Here is an 18,877-nt window from a genome sequence, read left to right on the forward strand (position 1 = left end):
CTCCCAGAGTTTCTTGTGTGGAAAAAGAGAGGAAAACAAGCTATTATTATATGTTATAGTAAATGCTATGGAAGGAAAATGCAGAATGGAATGCTATGAGAGCACAAAAGCAAACAAACTAGATTTGGGGTGCAAGGGGGAGATAAGGGAAAATTTCCTAGACCAAGTGTTGGATAAACTAAGTTAGCTAGATGAAGCCAGTAGGATGATGGTAGAGTGTGTTACCTGCAAGGCGCGGTGGCTCACCCCTGTAATCCCAGTACTTTGAGAGGCTGAGGCAGGCGGATCATTTGAGGTCAGGAGTAAGTTTGTGTTACCTATCGTGGACTTTAATTCTCTTATAACAATATTGACTCCATTTGATTATTCACTGTGATGAATGTCATTAATATTAATAACTGTTCTTTACTGAGCATATAGTATATGCTAGGCCTTTTACATATATCTTATTTTCACATCAACCCTGCAAGGTTTGTTAGCAACACATGCACACAGTGAGACTAACAGAGGTTAACTAATTTGTCCAAAATATTACAGTTATGGCCAGGCGTGGTGACTCTGGCCTTTAATCCGAGCATTTTGGGAGACTAAGGTGGGCAGACTGCTTGAGTCCAGGAGTTTGAGACCAGCCTGGGCAACATGGCAAAACCCCATCTCTGCAAAAAAATGCAAAAATTAGCCAGATGTGGTGGTGTGTGCCTGTAGTCCCAGCTACTCGGGGCTGAGGCAGGAGAATCGCTTGAGCCCAGGAGGTGGAGGCTGCAGAGAGCCATGTTCACGCCACTGCATTCCAACCTGAGTGACAGAGCAAGACCCTGTCTTAAAAAAAGGTAAAACAAAAAAACTTACAGTTATGGAGTAAGCAAGGACTTAAAAACAAGTTTTATCACATTTGAAAGCTTTTTGAAAGCTTCTTTCCACTGTGCCCCACAACCATCCAGTCTAAGCATAATATGATTCTAGTTTTATATCATTATTAGGCCATTTGCCCTTAGCAGTGGACATGCCCCTTCTATGTTCTTAATTCAAATATGTATTTTTAAGGAAGATCTGCTTAACTTAGAGGGTAGCTTTTTCCCTCCCTTTCCAATAGTCTCAGCCTATTTGTTTATGTTTTTAATTCTCTATAGTACTATACTTTTAAGTAGGTGCTTACTTTGGTTATTGTCCTTGTTTTCAGGTGTTTAAGCCTATCAGAAAGTTCCGTATGTAGCTGCACAGTAGTATTGAAGCAGATATGAGTCTCAAAGCCTTACTCCTTAGCTGTCTTGCTTTTGAAAAAATATAGAAACTAAAAGGGTTTTTGAGCTTTGGAAAGAGGTCAGTCACTAGCCAGTCAGGTTTCTGCAATGTATTCTGTGCTGTCAATCCATTGTGAACACTGATTATTCAAAGAAATAATAGTTATTTAGATTTAAAATGTTTTAAGTTTAAAATAATAGGCTATTAAGATAGATAGCTATTTATTAATGGCCTGATTTATTAAAATTAGTCATTTAACTTATTATTAAATAATAAAGCAGTGTCTGAATAATTTCTCCTAAATGTTCATTTGAGGCAGTAAGGTGATTGCCTACTTTTCCTCTCTTCACTCTTTTTATAGGTATTGATGATATTGATGGAATTTGGAAAATGAGCCATTAAATACCTAGAAAAAAATTCCGTAGGGTTTTAGGTAATTGAAGCAAAATTAATATTGCTACTTTTAGTAGGAGACTATCTTATTTTACCTTTATGAGGCAGAATCTTGTTCCTGTTTGTTGGAGCCACTGGCCACCAGGTGGTGCTTTTTGCATTCTTTACAGAATAACACGACGGTTTTTCCTCTGGTTACTGTCAGACATTGTCATATTTAGCTAATTAAAATTTCCAATGACAAATATAATGTAGGAAGTTAGAACTAATATGAAACTTCTTGCTGTGGTAGATAGCTGTTCAAATAAGGAAGAGTTTGTTACTGAATTTGTTGGTATCCACTGAGTTTTAGTATTGTCTACTTCCCTCTCTCTGATTCTTAGGCTATGGTGGCAGATAGTTTCTTGCAGTTGCCAGCAACTAGGTTCTCAGATTATTCGAGGTCCTCAATATATAGAACCTTTGGACTTGTCCACCTCAGTGCTAAACATTTTATCTTTTATTGGGTGCTTATTTCAATGCCTTATCTGAAATTTATCTGAAGTTGTCTCCAAGAATCTATATGGTTCCAAGAAAAAGAGTAACCTTATTTGTAAGATTTCTCTTTTCTCCCTAAAAGCCATAATAGAATAAAAATGTTTGTTTGAAGTGTCCTTCCGTAGGGTATTTTTCCTTATCGTTATCTACTGTTTTTATTACCTTTAGCACTCTGTGTGTCCAGCCAACTCATCTTAAGTTCAAGGAATCAGTATTTTGCAGTTTCTTCATTTTTGTTCTGGTGGCTTTTTTTAAAAGTATGATCTCAGTTTGGTTCTGTTGTTTAAGGAGAGCTAACCTTATAATTTAAATCTGCATGATATACATATATTAAGTTTTAATAACTCACTAAAATTGTTTTTTAAACAAAGAATACAGTTTTTCCGGCCGGGCGCGGTGGCTCAAGCCTGTGATCCTAGCACTTTGGGAGGCCGAGGCAGGCGGATCACGAGGTCAGGAGTTCAAGACCATCCTAGCTAACACGGTGAAACCCCGTCTCTACTAAAAATACAAAAAATTAGCCAGGCGTGGTGATGGGCGCCTGTAGTCCCAGCTACTCAGGAGGCTGAGGCAGGAGAATGGTGTGAACCCGGGAGGCGGAGCTTGCAGTGAGCCAAGATGGTGCCACTACACTCCAGCCTGGGTGACAGAGCAAGACTCCGTCTCAAAAAAAAAAAAAAAAGAATACAGTTTTTCCCCTTATAATTGTGGAGTACTTAAAAATCTGTACACTTTAATTTTTACTTTAACCGGCTTATATCATCCAGGAAACCAAAATACTCGTAGGATCCAAGAGGCTTGCTTAATGTATTTTCGTAACCACTAAAATAGCCAAACTTGATTATTGACCGGCTCTAAGTTAATGGGAACTGTAGAAAATTTTGCTCTTACTTTTGATCATTTACACTTGCCTAAGAATCATAGGTTTATCTCTAGGTCTCTGGTATCCCTCAAAATCAAAAAAAGAGTGCCTGTCTCTTTGGAAAAGTTGTTTTCTTTGTCAGAGCCTGCAGATTCAGGAAAGGTATGAATTGAGTCATTTGAAGGAGGATGAGGCATGATCAACCCTCAGACCACAAGGCTTAACGTTATAATTTCAAGACATTTAGAACTCTGGTGGGGATTTGCATTATTTTTGCCAGTAATTAAAATGGCAATTTTATATTTAGAATTGGCTTAATTTTGTTATGAAAATAAATCAGTATAAAGATAAATATTTACTTTTTTCAAAATAGGTAATAAAATAGACTTGGAAAAGGAGAGACATGTTTCCATTCAAGAAGCAGAGTCGTAAGTACTGTGATCCTCCCATTCCCCATCACTCCGTAGTAGAAATCTTCCTCTTTATACATTTTGCTTTACTATTTAGGTATTACTCAAATCTCTTAACATGGATTGAGGTGTTGGGTTCAGTGAAGCATGTTTACATGGTAATTTCTGGGCTTGTGGCAATAAAGCCATTATAACCTTTTTGACTTCAGTAAAAAATACGAGTGATATAAAACAAAACTGTCATGATCAAATAGGCAGTAAGCTATAAAAACTTTTAAACTATTTGAGTCCCAAATTAATCTATAAAAATTTCGAGGCTTGTTATATTTGTGTTATTTAAAATTTGATTTACTGTATAGAGAAGTTAAATAGCTATATAAACTTAATTTCACTAAACTTGAGTAAATTAATATGTCACTAAAACTGTTACTATGAAAAAGCAGTTAAGACAATCATGAATAATATTTTACATCAATCACCAATGTTACTTTTTTTTAAGGTATGCAGAATCTGTGGGAGCAAAACATTATCATACTTCAGCCAAACAGAACAAAGGAATTGAGGAACTCTTTCTTGACCTTTGTAAAAGTAGGTATATTCAGATTTAGTTTGTTTAGAAATGGTTTTTGGTTTTTATTTTTTAAAAAATAATATGTATTTTACACCAGTGTTACTTTTCAAAGAATTGGTTCTTTTTAAACTATTGACTATTGGTAATATTTCTGAAGTGCTGTAACTATTTTTTTTAATGCTTAAATACCTACTTTAACCCTGTTTCAAGCGGTAATTAATGGTTATGAAATCATAAGTATGGTATGGGCTAAATGTATATTATAATATATGCATAAGTATTAAAAGTGGAAGGGGAATTTACATATTAAAACAGATTTAAGACCTGTAACAACCTGCTGCAATGAATGGACCTTATTTGGACACCGATTTGTCAAACTAGTGAAAAAGAGTGTTTGTGAAACAAGATATTTGATATTAAGATACTATTAATTTTTTAGGTGTGATTATGGTATTGTGGTTATGCTTTATAAAAGGAGTTCTTATCTTTTAAAGACACATTAAAATAATTTAGGAATAAAATTACGGGTCTGAGATTTGACTCAAAATAATGGTAGGGATGCTTAGGGTTATAGATGAAATTGGGTGATGGATTTTCATTATGCTGTATTTTCTACTTTATGTTTGAAATTTTCCATATTAAAAAGTTTATGGTTTTAAAGAAAAAGGAAAATAAATTTACATATACTCTGAAAGTCATTTCTCATATTACCAATAAAATGCATATCTGAGTTTATGGCCTTTAGACTCTTGAGAATTTGATGAAATCATGGTTTTTCTCTCTAGAAAAGAATATTGATGTGTGTGTGTGTGTGTGTGTGTGTATACACACACATTTTGGAATAAATTAGCTTTATAAAACCCTCAAGTCATTCATAATTCTTCTAGAATAGTGATTATCTAAGTGATGTCCCCTGATCAGCAGCATCAATATCACTTGAAAATATGTCAGAAATGCAAATTCTTGGGCTCTCCAACCCTGCCGAATCAGACTTTCTAGGGATGGTGCCCAGAATCTGTATTTTAACAAATGCTTCATGTGATTCCAATGCACACTAAAATATAAGAGCCAATGCTGTACATAACAACTTGGGGATCTTATTAAATACATATTTTGATTTAATAGGTGTGGAATAGATTGAGGTCCTCATTTCTACAAGCACCCAAGTGGTGGTGATGCTAGTCCTCAGGATATCCTCCTTCCTTGCCTCCCTCCCTCCCTCCCTCCCTCTCTCCCTCTCTTCCTTCTGATAATGCTTTTAAATAACAATACACTAAGTCAGTGGCTTACAAATGTTATAAATATCACATCTTCAAAACTATTTTTGCATGCTCCACATGTTTGTTTAGAAATTATATAACATGTACAAGTACTAATATATTATGTACATTTTAAAACATACCTAAAAATAGAAATTTTGAAAAGTTAAAAATAAGTAGATACAGAATTTATAATGTTTTCTTATTTCATCTTGTTGGGTTGTCCCACATACCTCAACTTGTAAAGCATTAATCAAGAGCAGTCTTTAATTTAAGAGCCCTTTTCTGTTTTAAGGACACCCTCTTTTCTTCCTTCATCTTGTCAAATACGTGTTTTGTAAATACTTTCTCCCAGTCTGTGTTGTGTATTCCCATTTTTCTTACCTGTGTCTCTTAAAGTGCAGTTTTAAGTTTCAGTGAGGTCCAGTTTATCTATTTTTCTTTTATGATTCATGTTTTATGTCTTACATGAGAACTCTTTGTGTAAGCCAAAGTCACAAAAATTTTCTCCAATGAAGATTTTTCTCCTGTGTTTTCTTCTGGAAATTTTGTTTCATGTTTTACATTTAAGTGTATAATTCATTTTTTGTTGTTTTTTGCATAAGATGTTAAGGTATGGGTTAAAATTTTTTTTTTTTACAATAGATGTCCAGTTCTATTAATAGTACTGTTTCTTGAAAATATTATTCTTTCTTCATTGAATAACCTTGGCAACCATGTCAAAAATCAAGAGACCATATCTACAGGGTCTGTTTCTGGACTGTGTTTTTTTGTTCCACTGGTCTATTTCTCCTATCATCGTCTCACTGTTTTGATTAGTGTAGCTTTATACTAGTTCTTGCAGTCAGGTAGTGTGAGTCTTTCCGCTGTGTTCTTTGAAGTTCCCTCATCTTAAACTCCATTATTCTTCAGATATCGCTGTGGTCAGGGACAGTGGCTTACACCTATAAGCCCAGTGCTTTATGAGGCTAAGGCCATAGGATTGCTTGAGCCCAGGAGTTTGAGACCAGCCTGGGCAACATAGTGAGACCCCCATCTCTAGCAAAAAAAAAAAAAAAAAAATCAGCCAGGCATGGTGTTGCATACCTGTAATTCCAGCTACTCAGGAGACTGAGGCAGGAGGATCAATTGAGCCCAGGAGTTAGGGGCTGCAGTGAGTGAGTGATGATCACACCACTGCACATCCAGCCTGGGTATCAAAGCGAGACCCTGTCTCTCAAAACTAAAAATAAAAGGAATCATTTACTTTAAAGTATTACATTTCTAGTTGAAGAATAAATCCTGCCCCCTAAATATTACTTGGAATAATTTGAACTTCTTTGACATATTTCTAAGTGTGTTTGGAAAATCTTAAGGATTATACTTGTACACAGACAATTGTTCAGAGCAAAAGAATTTTTTCTTTGTTGATGTCACTGTGGCCATTATAACACTGGATAAATAAGCTTACTACTTGATACTAGTTTTTGACACTAGTTTTTTAAAACATGCAGGTGAAGCTGTTTTAGCTGACACAATGTTCATTATATTTAGTTTCTTTGTTGGTCGAAAGTCAGAAATAGCTATCATAGTGTTACACTGAAATTTTAGAAAGAGAAAACGCAAAGATTGTGGTCCTAATAATGTTTGCTTTCTCTTTGTCTTAGGGATGATAGAAACAGCACAAGTGGATGAGAGAGCAAAAGGCAATGGCTCTAGTCAGCCGGGAACTGCAAGGCGAGGTGTACAGATTATTGATGATGAACCTCAAGCCCAGACCAGTGGTGGAGGGTGCTGTTCTTCTGGATAACTGTTCACGCCTAAGAAATTAAAAGACAGAACAAAACTGTGGATCATTGCCCTCAACATGAAGACTGCCATATTCCAAGTCACATTATTTTACCAATGGAATTATAGAATTAACAGTATTTTAAATTACGTTTGTAACACTGCAGAGACCTTAAGTGCTAAACTTAGTGGAATTTGTGACCAGAGAATTGGCATTTTCTACAAATGTTAACAAAGCAATTACCAATGGCCTTTTTACATATTTTTTTCTTTAATGAGGAATAATATGCATGTAGAAAAGACCTACTTAAAGGCTTCATTTATATTCTTTCAAATCAAATCTTTATTTAATAACTTATATATGTTGTTGGAATGGTTACATTTTTGCAGCCCTTTGTATTTTGTGGTAGTTTGAATTGTATCACTTCTAAACAGCAAACTTTTTGTTTCTGTTTTTGTTTTTAATTAGCAGATATCTGAAGTACTATTTTTGCAGGGTTTGCACAGGCCCGTAACTGTCTACTACTTTGATATAATCTGTATACATCCTGTATGCTGAGCTGGTAAAATACATTGTAAATTACATATTAAATATTTTATCTGCTTTTACAAGCGCAAGGTGCAAAAATATATACAGTAGTTTCGTTGATGATTGTAAAGTGAATTAACATTTGGTGATTATGCCTAAGCTTTTTTGACTAATATAAAGATCATAGCTCCCTTCACTTCTGTCTTAACTTGAACATGGCGTGTTTAAATTTTCATACATACTTTACTTGAATTATTGCTTGTTGTCACATATTTTTGCCTCTGTGAGTTCATCTGATGGTTGAGCAGTAGCATTTGCCTTTTGGGTTTTTTGTTTGTTATTATAGAAGAGATGACTTCTGCTGATTTTGCTTTAGAATGGTTACCTTAGAAGAATTTGGGTGGCTCATGTTGAATTTCACTTCTGCAATAGCTTTAGTTTTCTCATAGGCTTTATAAGAGATGGGTTCAGTGGTATGAGCAGAGGAAGAGATCCCAGATAGTAGCTAGTTACCAAGACTCATTCATATAGCACGTAGTTTATGTTCCTGAGGCAGCACTTTTAGATCCTTTGGGAGCAAGTTCTATTTGTTCATTGCTTGCCAGAGATGAACACAGAATGTTCTGTTTCATTTTATAAGAACTATCCTGAGTTTCTGTGGATGGAAACATTACATGTAATGCAGATATAGTGAACACTGGAAAGATTTATTAAAGAATTATATTTGTGTATACTTTATAAATTAGTCCCTCATTAGATTTTTTTTCTTAAGCATAAGACTAAACTTAAATGTGTTAATTTTAGTAGAATCAGGCACTGCTCACAGAAGGAACACAGATTGTAGAAATTAACATAAATTGTTCTTGTTCTAATATATATATTTTTTCATTTCTGTCATGCTTGGAAAACTAGTAAATATTATGTCTAAGATAAAATGGAATGGCCCCTGGATTTACTTCTTATAAGAAGCAGTAGTATGTAATAAAGCTGTTAGCATGAACAATTAAGAGGCTATAAAGAGATTATAGTTACAAAAGAAATACTGCCATATTTTAAAGTTAATAACTTAAACCTTCTCAAATGGGTTAAAAGTTGAATGAATTGACACCCTGATGTTACGATGTTGGAATTTTAACTTAAACTAGGAGGCATTCTGTGAGCCTTAACTTTACCTTCTTTAATTATTGTCCTTGCTAAACTCAACACAGACCTTTGTGTTATGTGTTTTTGAGGAAGTTGGGGTGGGAAGAGTCAGAGAGATAAGCTAAAATTGTCTTCTTTTATGGGGTAATTGTACTCTGTAGTCTCTTGGTTTCCTGTGAAGTTAGTATTTATGTGGGGGTGGGGGAAGGCAGCAAGAATCATGGGTATCACAGGGTACTTTGTTTTTGCCCTCCTGGCTCTTTCAGACAGAGTGAAGAAAGCTTTTCCATTCTTACTGTTGTAGAAGTAGATAGGAAATAAGCTTTTCCAATTGCAGTGAAATACGTTTTAAAAACTAGAGTAGCTGGGCGCAGAGGCATGCATTTGTAGGGCCAGCTACTTGGGAGAGTGAGGCAGGAGGATCACTTGAGGCCAGGATTTCAAATCCAGCCTAGGTAACGCTGAGACCTCCATCTCTAAAAGAGACAAAAACTACTTAGAGATGAAATTGAGCTTTATTTTTAAAAATGTTCTAAAGCCTGATAATTGGAGAGCTATACTTCAGCTTTTCATCCTACTTTAATGAAACAGCCAGATAGGAACCTCTACTCCAGAATTGCCAGATAATTATTGGTGGGTCATAACCATTCTCCATATTTTTTTTTTCTTTTCTCTCCTTTGGTTTCTGTGTTATCTTTCTTAACCTCATGTATTTCTTTATCCTTTTTAGTGGGGGCCTGTAATTCAGGCTAATTCAATAGCAACAATAGACAACATGATATGGCTGCTGTCACTTTAAAACCCAAAAGGTCTTTGGGTAGGAATAGAGTAGTGAAAGAGGACCAGTCAACTTCAGTATATATACAAAAGAAAGACAAAGAGATGATAAACCAAGGCTGAGGAAATTTTTCTGATGCTTTCTTCATTTCTCTAACATATCTTTTGCATTCTTTTTCTAATAATTGTGCTATTAGGCGGAAGACACAAGTTACCACGTTGTGTATTAAAAGCAGTGGGTAGGTTGAGCCAGTATTTTTTCAACTAGTAAGCATATAGAGTTAACTTATATAATTAAAAATTGGTTTAAGATAGTGAGTAAAAATACCTGAATATTATGTTAAAAGTATACAATCATTGTTTCTGTGATGATGATGGGTATTCTGCTTCTTGTTTTTCATTGTAATTACAGGGGAAGATTGTTTTTAAAAATGTATATTGCCATGCTTTTGGGGTGAGCAGTAATATGAAAAGAAAAAAGCATTATGTTATTGTATGAAATATAAGTGTTCAGATTTGTTTTGTCTGGGGTGTTGCCTAAGAATACCCTAAAGCTATGGCTGTTACTGCATTGAAATCTTCTTTTTTTAATAGTAGCCATATGTTATTAGTGGAGTACTTTATATTTGACATTAAAGTAAAGAAGAAGAGTAGTACTTCACTCTTAGATTTTTGGTAATGAAAGATAAAATTGGAAAAACAGGGAAAGAGCGTAGGGAGGAGTAGAATGGAAGTCAAGTAAATAAAAAACTACAACCTGACAGTTTTTTAAATCACTTTGAAAAGTACATTACTTTTATCAAAGAGTTTCTAATTAAGGCAAACTATGCATTATGCCAAATATTAAGAACATTTTAAAAATGGATTGTGATACTGTTTATTTCTTTAATTATATAATTTGCAATTTTCTCTATTATAAGTGCTACCAGGATTCTAGATAGTTGATCTTACATATTCAGATAATATAGTTTACTCTTATAATTACCTGTTACGTTATCTCTAAAAGTAGTTTGATCTGTGCCTTTAACTTTTAGAATTCATCTTTTGACTTGTTTGCCACTGTAGAGTTTTCAGTTTTCTCTGTAGATTCAGTATGACAAAGAGGGAATATATAATTTGTGACCATTTAAGATGCAGATATTTTCTGGAAAAGGATATAGATAGTAGTAGTGACCAGCAGGAGCCTCATAATAATGTCTAAAGATATAAAGACTGAGTAGATCCCTAAGTACTCTTCTCTAAATTATAAAATGCATTACCTAGGCTTTAATGGTTAAAAGCTGGGATTCATTGAACCGCATCTACTTGATTTCATAATATGCATTGATTTTAGTATGTTGCTGTTCTGTTACCTGTAATCAACTATAACAGAGTAATATATTTGGTGTTCTGGACCAAAATTCGTGCTACACATATGTCTGACTTTGATGGCCTTTACCTTTTCAAGAAAACAGTTGCAATTTTGAGCAAAATTTTCCTAGTTGTAATATTTTAATAGTGTCATGTAATGGAAAAAATTTAGAAATACTCCTAAGAGAGTTTTCAATTTCAAGCAGAAATGCTTCTCTTCTAAATAAATACCACCTAACTGATAGACCTTTAGCAGTTCTTGTGCTATCTAGGATTTATACATTTTTGCTTTTCTGGAAAACTGCTTTGGCGTGTTAACCTTTCTACTGCAACATTCTCTCTTCAGTAGATATATGAGTAAACATGATGAGTTAATGTTACACAGCATACCCAGTTAGGACTCTTATTCTTAAAGCATCTTACTCTCTTTAGAAGTCTGCACATATTTTCAAATGCATCATATTAAAGCCACAGGTCAAGAGGAGGTGGAGTTGCCTACTTCAATGGCCTTTATTCCCACTATACCAGTTCTCACTCTTGATTTTGATACTTCCTGGCAACTGTATCATCTCTTCACTATCAAGTATTTAAGAAAAAGCTAAGATGATTTCTTTACATTTGAACATAGATCAATGAGAGAAAGGTGGGGGATAGCAAGGATAAAGTATCAATGTTGAAAAGTAGAAGTGGTATCTGCTAAACTCTAGCTTTAGTAGCAAGGTATTTTAAGGAAATCATCATATGTAGTACTTCCTAGAAATATAAAAGTTCCTCATTTTGTATTTAATTATGTAAGAAAATGTTCCAGGAAAAGAATAAAAAATATATATTGGCAAAGTGCCCTTTGGTAGTGCTCCCAAATGGTAGTAACTATTGGTCTCTAGTATATACTCCTCAAATATCTTTTTGCTATGTATTAATATATCTATATGTTTACATATAGAAGTACATAGTGTTGTGGGTTTTAAATTTTCACATAAATTGTGTCTTATCCATGTGTTTTGCCATTTGCCTTTTCTCTTGCCAACATGTCTAGGAGCTCTTTGGTAAATACAGACTTTTTCATTTTATTTACTCCCACATTTCTATGGATGTGTCTTGCCTTTTTCTTTTTTTTTTTTTTTCTTTTTTTAAATAGCCTCTGACTCCATGAAACCTGAAAAGGAATCTGGTCTGTTAGGTGGATTTCATTAGTATCCAAGTTTATTTATTTATTTATTTCATTTTTTTGAGACAGTCTTGCTCTGTCACCCAGGGTGGAGTGTGGTGGCTCAATGATAGTTGACTGCATCCTTGAACTCATGGACTCAAGCAATCCTCTTGCCTCAGCCTTCTGAGTAGCTGGGACTACAAGTGTAAGCCACCATGCCTGGCTAATTTTTGTATTTTTCATTTTGAGTAGAGATGGGAGGTCTTGCTCTGTTGCCCAGGCTGGTCTTGAACTCCTGGCCTCAACCAGTCCTCCCACTTCAGCCTCCCAAAGTACTGAGATTACAGATGTGAGCCACTATGCCCAGTCAGTATCATAGAATTTAAATGCAAGCCAAAGCTTAGACAGAATCAGGGTCTGCTTTAAGCATGTGAATCAGGAAACTAGAAGGCCTCTTATAATTTATTTGAAGTTCGTTACTTTTGGCTGACGGTTGACTGCTTAGTATATAAAATCTAGGGTTAACTTTAGCAGATTCTTTTCTCAGAATACATTTTTATTGGAGGGAAGAAGGAAAAAGAGGAAAGGTATAACTGATGGGGAAAAGTACAAGATAAACTAAAACAAGTCTTTATACAACTCTGACAGCAACTCCCATAACACAGGACATGATGCTACCAAAAATTCAAACTTGTGTTTGATCTGTGCCTTTAATATAGAGTAAAAACAAAAGTTCTTTTTTAGATCTCCCTTCCCTCATCATCCCACATCCCTTTTTAGAGGTAACCATTGTTAACAGTTCGGTTTGTGTCTTTATTATGCAGTTTTATATTTATATTTGGACATTGTAAATTTTCCATTCCCTGAATGGAACTTCTACCCTGTATCAAATTCCACCCTCAACTGACCAATTTACCGAGGCAAACTAGAATCATACTTCTTTTTCTGGAAGTTTTTTTTGAGACAGGGTCTTGCTTTGCCACACAGACTAAAATGCAGTAGCATGATCATAGCTCATTGCAGCCTCAAACTCCTGGGCTTAAGCAATCCTCCCACCTCAGACTTCGAAGTAGCTGGTATTACAGGTGCATAACACCACCACCCACGCCTGGCTAATTGTTTTGTTTTTTGTGGAGATGGCTCTCGCTTTGTTGCCCAGGCTGGTTTTTGAACTAGTTTCAAAGTGATCCTCCTGCCTTGGCCTGTCAGAGTACTAGGATAACAGTCATGAGCCACCATGCCCACCCTAGAATCATACTTTTTTAAAGCAAGTTAAATCCTGAGCAGTAATAGTTCTGGAACTAGAAGTTAACTACTTACTGGACTTTTAAGATGTAAGTTTATCATACATCAAGCTTAAAAACTTGTAGCATTCTGGGAAAGTCAAGTCAAACTCTTGAATGCTATCCTCTGTGGAAATAGGGTTGGGAGAGAGCAATGTACAAGTCCAAGCTCCTTAATACACATATAACTCTGGGTTGGGCTCATCCTCTTGGTGTATTTTCCTACTTGGGGAGCATTACAGTGTCCAACAATTTATAGGAGCTTCTCTGCACTGTCAAGACTGTAGCTTAGCATATGTGTGCTATGGACACAAGGTTAAACGTGTGCCCCAGAACAAATGAATTTATTCATGTTTGACTTTAAATGAAAATTCAGAAAGCAGGTTAAGCATATATGTGAGTTTAATAATTGTTTCTGTATTTTAAAAAATTTTAAAACATTCAGCTTTTTATGACTTTGGTTAGTTTCACTGATGTGTTGAGTGCTTTCTGTATGCCCAGTGCACAAACTGCTGTGTGCCCAGTGTATGTACACGGGAGAACCAGATAGCCAAAGTGCCTTGCTTTATCATTGGAACCTAGAGATGAGGAGCTGATACCTGTTGCCCATAGTCCAAGATACAAGTAATTTATCTGGGGATATAAGGTCACCTGTGCACACATGTTCACATCCTGTATTTGATCAGATATGTACCTGCCAAACTTTTGGAGTGAGGTAATTAGAATGACAGGAGTTGAAGCTGACAGTGAATTTGAGGTAAAGCTGGAAAGAATGTTTTTGAATTTTGCAAATAATACATTTTCAAGCCAGATTAAAATTGAATAACTTAACTTTCTAGCTTCAAGGGGGTAATTAAGTGATCCTCTAACCCAAATTGCTTTTCCAAATTTTATGGTAGCAGTGAATAAACTGATGCCTCCTGCTTATTTAGACAGCTGCCATTTTTGTTTGGTTTGGTTTGGTTTTGCAGTGATTTTTTTAACCTAGAAAAAATACAATTTAAAAAGCAATCATATTGTTTTCTTTGCCTTTGACAGAGTGGCCTTGTCACCACACAGTAAGCCAGAACACAATCCATTCCTGAGTCATAGTAGGATAATTTGTGTAATTCTAAATGCACTCTCCAGTTTAAGAGTGTGAGTCCCTTTTTTTTCTATCTGAAATTGAAGATATAGGTCAGAAAGATAGTTTAATGAATATGAATTTTCTAAACATCTTTTCAGTGTCTTTTAAGGATATTTTTGATATTACAATATAATAAAGTTAAATCATCTAGTCCTCCTGGCCCTTCTGGGGAGAAAATAGAGCGAAATCATCTGTTTAAACACACACACACACTCACACACACACACAAACTATCCCATTAGTTGGTTATAAACAAGTAACTTTACTTGCATTCTTACTAGTTCACAAAAGGTGAGTAAATTTAGTGATCTAATGAGTTCTTCAAAACATAAAAGTCCCATAAAGGAAAAGCTAGAGGACGTGAGAGGAGTAATTCATCCCCATCAAAAGATTTTAGCCAAAAGTAGTGGCATAAGAAATTTATTTATGTGAAATACATAATTTTGGGTGAACTTTCTTGAAGGTGGTCAGAAAGGGCATTGTTAAAGGAAGGAGATGGTAGATTTTGGGTTCTAGGTTCTAGGCTAATAATTTACTACTTATCTTTGGTATGTTGCTTTGAGGCTGACATTTGCTGCTCTGCTAAGACTAAAGCTGGCCCTTTCCAATCAAAAGTGTTAAAAGCTGGCTAGGAGCCATGGCTCATGCCTGTAATCCCAGCACTTTGGGAGGCTGAGGTGGGTGGATGGATCCCTTAAACCCAGGAATTCAAGACCAGCATGGACAACATGGCGAAACCCCATCTCTATCCAAAAATATGCAAAAATTAGCCAGGTATGGTGGTGTGTGCCTGTAGTCTCAGCTACTCAGGAGGCTGAGATGGGAGGATTGCTTGAGCCTGGGAGTTAGAGGATGCAATGAGCTGAGGTTGCACCACTGCACTCCAGCCTGGACGACAGAGTGAGGCCCTGTCTCAAAAAAAAGAAAGAAAAAGTTAAAAGTTGTGGCACGGTGGCTCACGCCTGTAATCCCAGCACTTTGGGAGGCTGAGGCAGGTGGAACACCTGAGGTCAGGAGTTCGAGACCAGCCTGGCCAACATGGTGAAACCCTGTCTCTACTAAAAACAAAACAAACAAAACCATATATATTTTTTATATATAACTATAAATATATATAATATATAAATATATGATATTTTTGTATATTATATATAATATATATTTTTATATATATTATATATTTATATATTATATATAAATATATGATATTTTTGTATATTATATATAATATATATTTTTATATATATTATATATTTATATATTATATATTATATTATATATATTATATATTATATATTATATATTTATATATTATATATTTATATATTATATATAATATATTATATATTTATATGTTATATATAATATATTATATATATTATATAATATATATATTATATATATTATATATTTATATATTATATATATTTATATATTATATATTTATATATTATATATTCATATATTATATATTTATATATTATATATTCATATATATTTATATATTATATATTCATATATTATATATTTATATATTATATATTCATATATTATATATTTATATATTATATATTCATATATTATATATTTATATATTATATATTCATATATTATATATTTATTTATATATTATATATTTATATATAATATATATATTTATATATAATATATATATTTATATATTATATATTTATATATAATATATATATTTATATATTATATATAATATATAAATATATATTATATATTTATATATAATATATATTATATATTATATATTTATATGTAATATATATATTTATATATTATATATTTATATGTAATATATATATTTATATTTTATATATAATATATATTTACATATATTATATTATATACACATTTATATTATATATTATATATTTATATATTATATTATATATTATATATATACTATATTATATATTATATATATTATATATTATATATTTGTATATTTTATATATATTTATATATTATATTATATATTATATATATATTATATATTATATTATATATTATATATATTATATATTATATATTTGTATATTTTTTATATATTTATATATTATATATATATTTTTATATACATTTATATATATATATTTTTTTGAGACGGAGTCTCGCTCTGTCGCCCAGACTGGAGTGCAGTGGCGCAATCTCGGCTCACTGCAAGCTCCGCCTCCCGAGTTCACACCATTCTCCTGCCTCAGCCTCCCGAGTAGCTGGGACTACAGGCACCCGCCACCACGCCTGGCTAATTTTTTGTATTTTTTTGGTAGAGATGGGGTTTCACCGTGTTAGCCAGGATGGTCTCGATCTCCTGACCTTGTTATCTGCCCGCCTCGGCCTCCCAAAGTGCTGGGATTACAAGCGTGAGCCACTGCGTCCGGCTATATTTATAAATTTATATATATTTCACAAATATATTTATATATATATCAAATTAGCCAGGCGTGGTGGTGAGCGCCTGTAATCCCAGCTACTTGGGAGGCTGAGGCAGGAGAATTGCTTGAACCCAGGAGACGGAGGTTGCAGTGAGAGGACATGGTGCCACTGGATTCCAGCCTCGGTGACAGAGTGAGACTCCGTCTCAAAAAAAAGTTAAAAGTTGTTAACTGGATGTCGAATTATTTTCATAGTAATCACCATGTGTAAGCAATTCTCATCTGTGGAATGTTTGACAGGGATAAGATTATTAAAAATTGGGGGGAATTTTCTTAAATATGGAAGTAAGAGCTAAAGCTTAAGAGTTCAATGTTGATTGAGACCGCTAGTCTGGCAAGTGACTTTTATTTGTCCTTTTCTATTGATAATGAATTCTAGGAATATGGATGGATTTCATTAGAGAAATAAAAATGGGCAAGATTTGTGATTCAGAATATTAAAAGTTAAGAATCCATGAATATTGTCAAATATTGTCCCCCTCATGTTGTACCTAATATGTGTGTAGTTTTTAAGTGAAATCATACATAAGTTCAAGGAAACCGCTAGAGACAATGTTGAGTATCACCAAGAACATTTAAGTAAACCTGTTGACTAAAAACTTTAGTTTGGCTTACAATTTCATATGTAAATCCAAGAAAAAATATTGTCAAAGCATCATGGTATTTGTAGTGGTGCTTAAAAAAGAAGCAGCAGCAGCTGTTCTAAGCCAAGCACTGCTTGAAAACAAAACAAAACAGAACAAAACCTTATATTTAATAAAATGGAGAAATTTGGGAATGTCCCTAGCGTAATAATGCCTTCTACTGACATTATTTAAAGTCAGCTTAAACATCATTAGGGAAGACTAAGACTGTTTCTATGACCTCTAGTCACAAATTTAACTAATTTAAGGTTAACTAATACCTCTTTCAGAGTTGGCCAAAAGAAGAAAAAAAAAGCCTTTATTTGTGATCAGTAAATTATAAATTACAAAGAAGCTTCCAGCTACCTGGTATTTGCATGAAGAATTCTAAATTTTTTAAATGCCATAATTTTTGGTAATGCTGTCCTTGAATTCACTTACATCTCTGCTCTGGTTTTTTGAAGCTCATTAGGATGATGCCTGTCATCTCTTGGAAACACTGGAACTAGAGAACTGGAGGTGTTCACCTCTTTTTTTGCTACACTATTGAAAACTGAGTAGAATTTCGTGTCCAAAAATCCTTAGTCTGTGATGGAATTTTTTAAAGTATATGTGAAGTTTTTTACTTCTTCAGTTTTTCAAGATAATTTTGCTGTTTTTGCTTTTTATTTATTTGCAACTAGAAATTGCATGTGCCAGTTACTTAATTTAGTACATCTAATGGGAGATTCAAAGCAAACCATTAAAACTACTATATAAACTCAAATGAAATTTTATGACATTCTAATGTACATACTCGCCAAGAAATGCTACAAGGAGCCTCTCTGCAAATGCCTGATGGGGCACTCTGAGAATTAAACAGGAAATGGACAGGAAAAGAGGCAAAGCATAGAATAGCTTCTGTGGTATACACACAGACAATATAAAATCCAAGAAATATAAGGTCCAAGGAGGAATTGGTTATTGAAGTAGAGAAAGAACCTCATCATGAGATTTGGGAATAGCTTTAGAGTTACTCTTGGGATAGTGTCTCATGGCCCTGTGAGGGAACTCTACAAATTTTATCCATTTTGCTGGGCAGTTTTAAGTGCTACTTTTTGTCTGTACTTTCCTTAATTTTCATATTATTTCTAGCTTTTACTTCATCTTATGAAAGATTAACTTGGAGGTTAGAATGCTTACATTTGCAAATAGCCTGAGGAAAAAATCATGCTTTATCAAAGTGGAACTTCTGATTTTCTGTAATATTAAGATGGACATGTGTCTGGCTTATCCTTCCTATCTAGGAAACTGGTGTCATTTGGAAATATGTTAATATAAGATCCCTGAGTATAAAGTAAGACTTATTATCTTGCATAGTTTGTGGCATTTAATCTTCTATTTCAGTGGT

The 18,877-nt window shown here is 33.9% G+C and overlaps 1 protein-coding gene across 1 annotated transcript in view; it reads left to right on the plus strand.

The window, feature by feature from the left end:
- The window catches only part of RAB21 (RAB21, member RAS oncogene family), a 34,639-nt gene extending 23,555 nt beyond the window's left edge, over nucleotides 1-11,084 (plus strand). Inside the window, exons 5-7 of the mRNA XM_054445438.2 lie at nucleotides 3,408-3,462; nucleotides 3,944-4,032; nucleotides 6,921-11,084. Coding sequence (XP_054301413.1) covers nucleotides 3,408-3,462; nucleotides 3,944-4,032; nucleotides 6,921-7,063 — 287 coding nt within the window. The 3' untranslated portion in view covers nucleotides 7,064-11,084. The remainder of the gene's footprint in view (nucleotides 1-3,407; nucleotides 3,463-3,943; nucleotides 4,033-6,920) is intronic.
- Nucleotides 11,085-18,877: the final 7,793 nt, after the last annotated feature.

This window comes from Pongo pygmaeus, chromosome 10 (genome assembly GCF_028885625.2).
Source record: "Pongo pygmaeus isolate AG05252 chromosome 10, NHGRI_mPonPyg2-v2.0_pri, whole genome shotgun sequence".
In the NCBI taxonomy this organism is placed as follows: domain Eukaryota; kingdom Metazoa; phylum Chordata; class Mammalia; order Primates; family Hominidae; genus Pongo; species Pongo pygmaeus.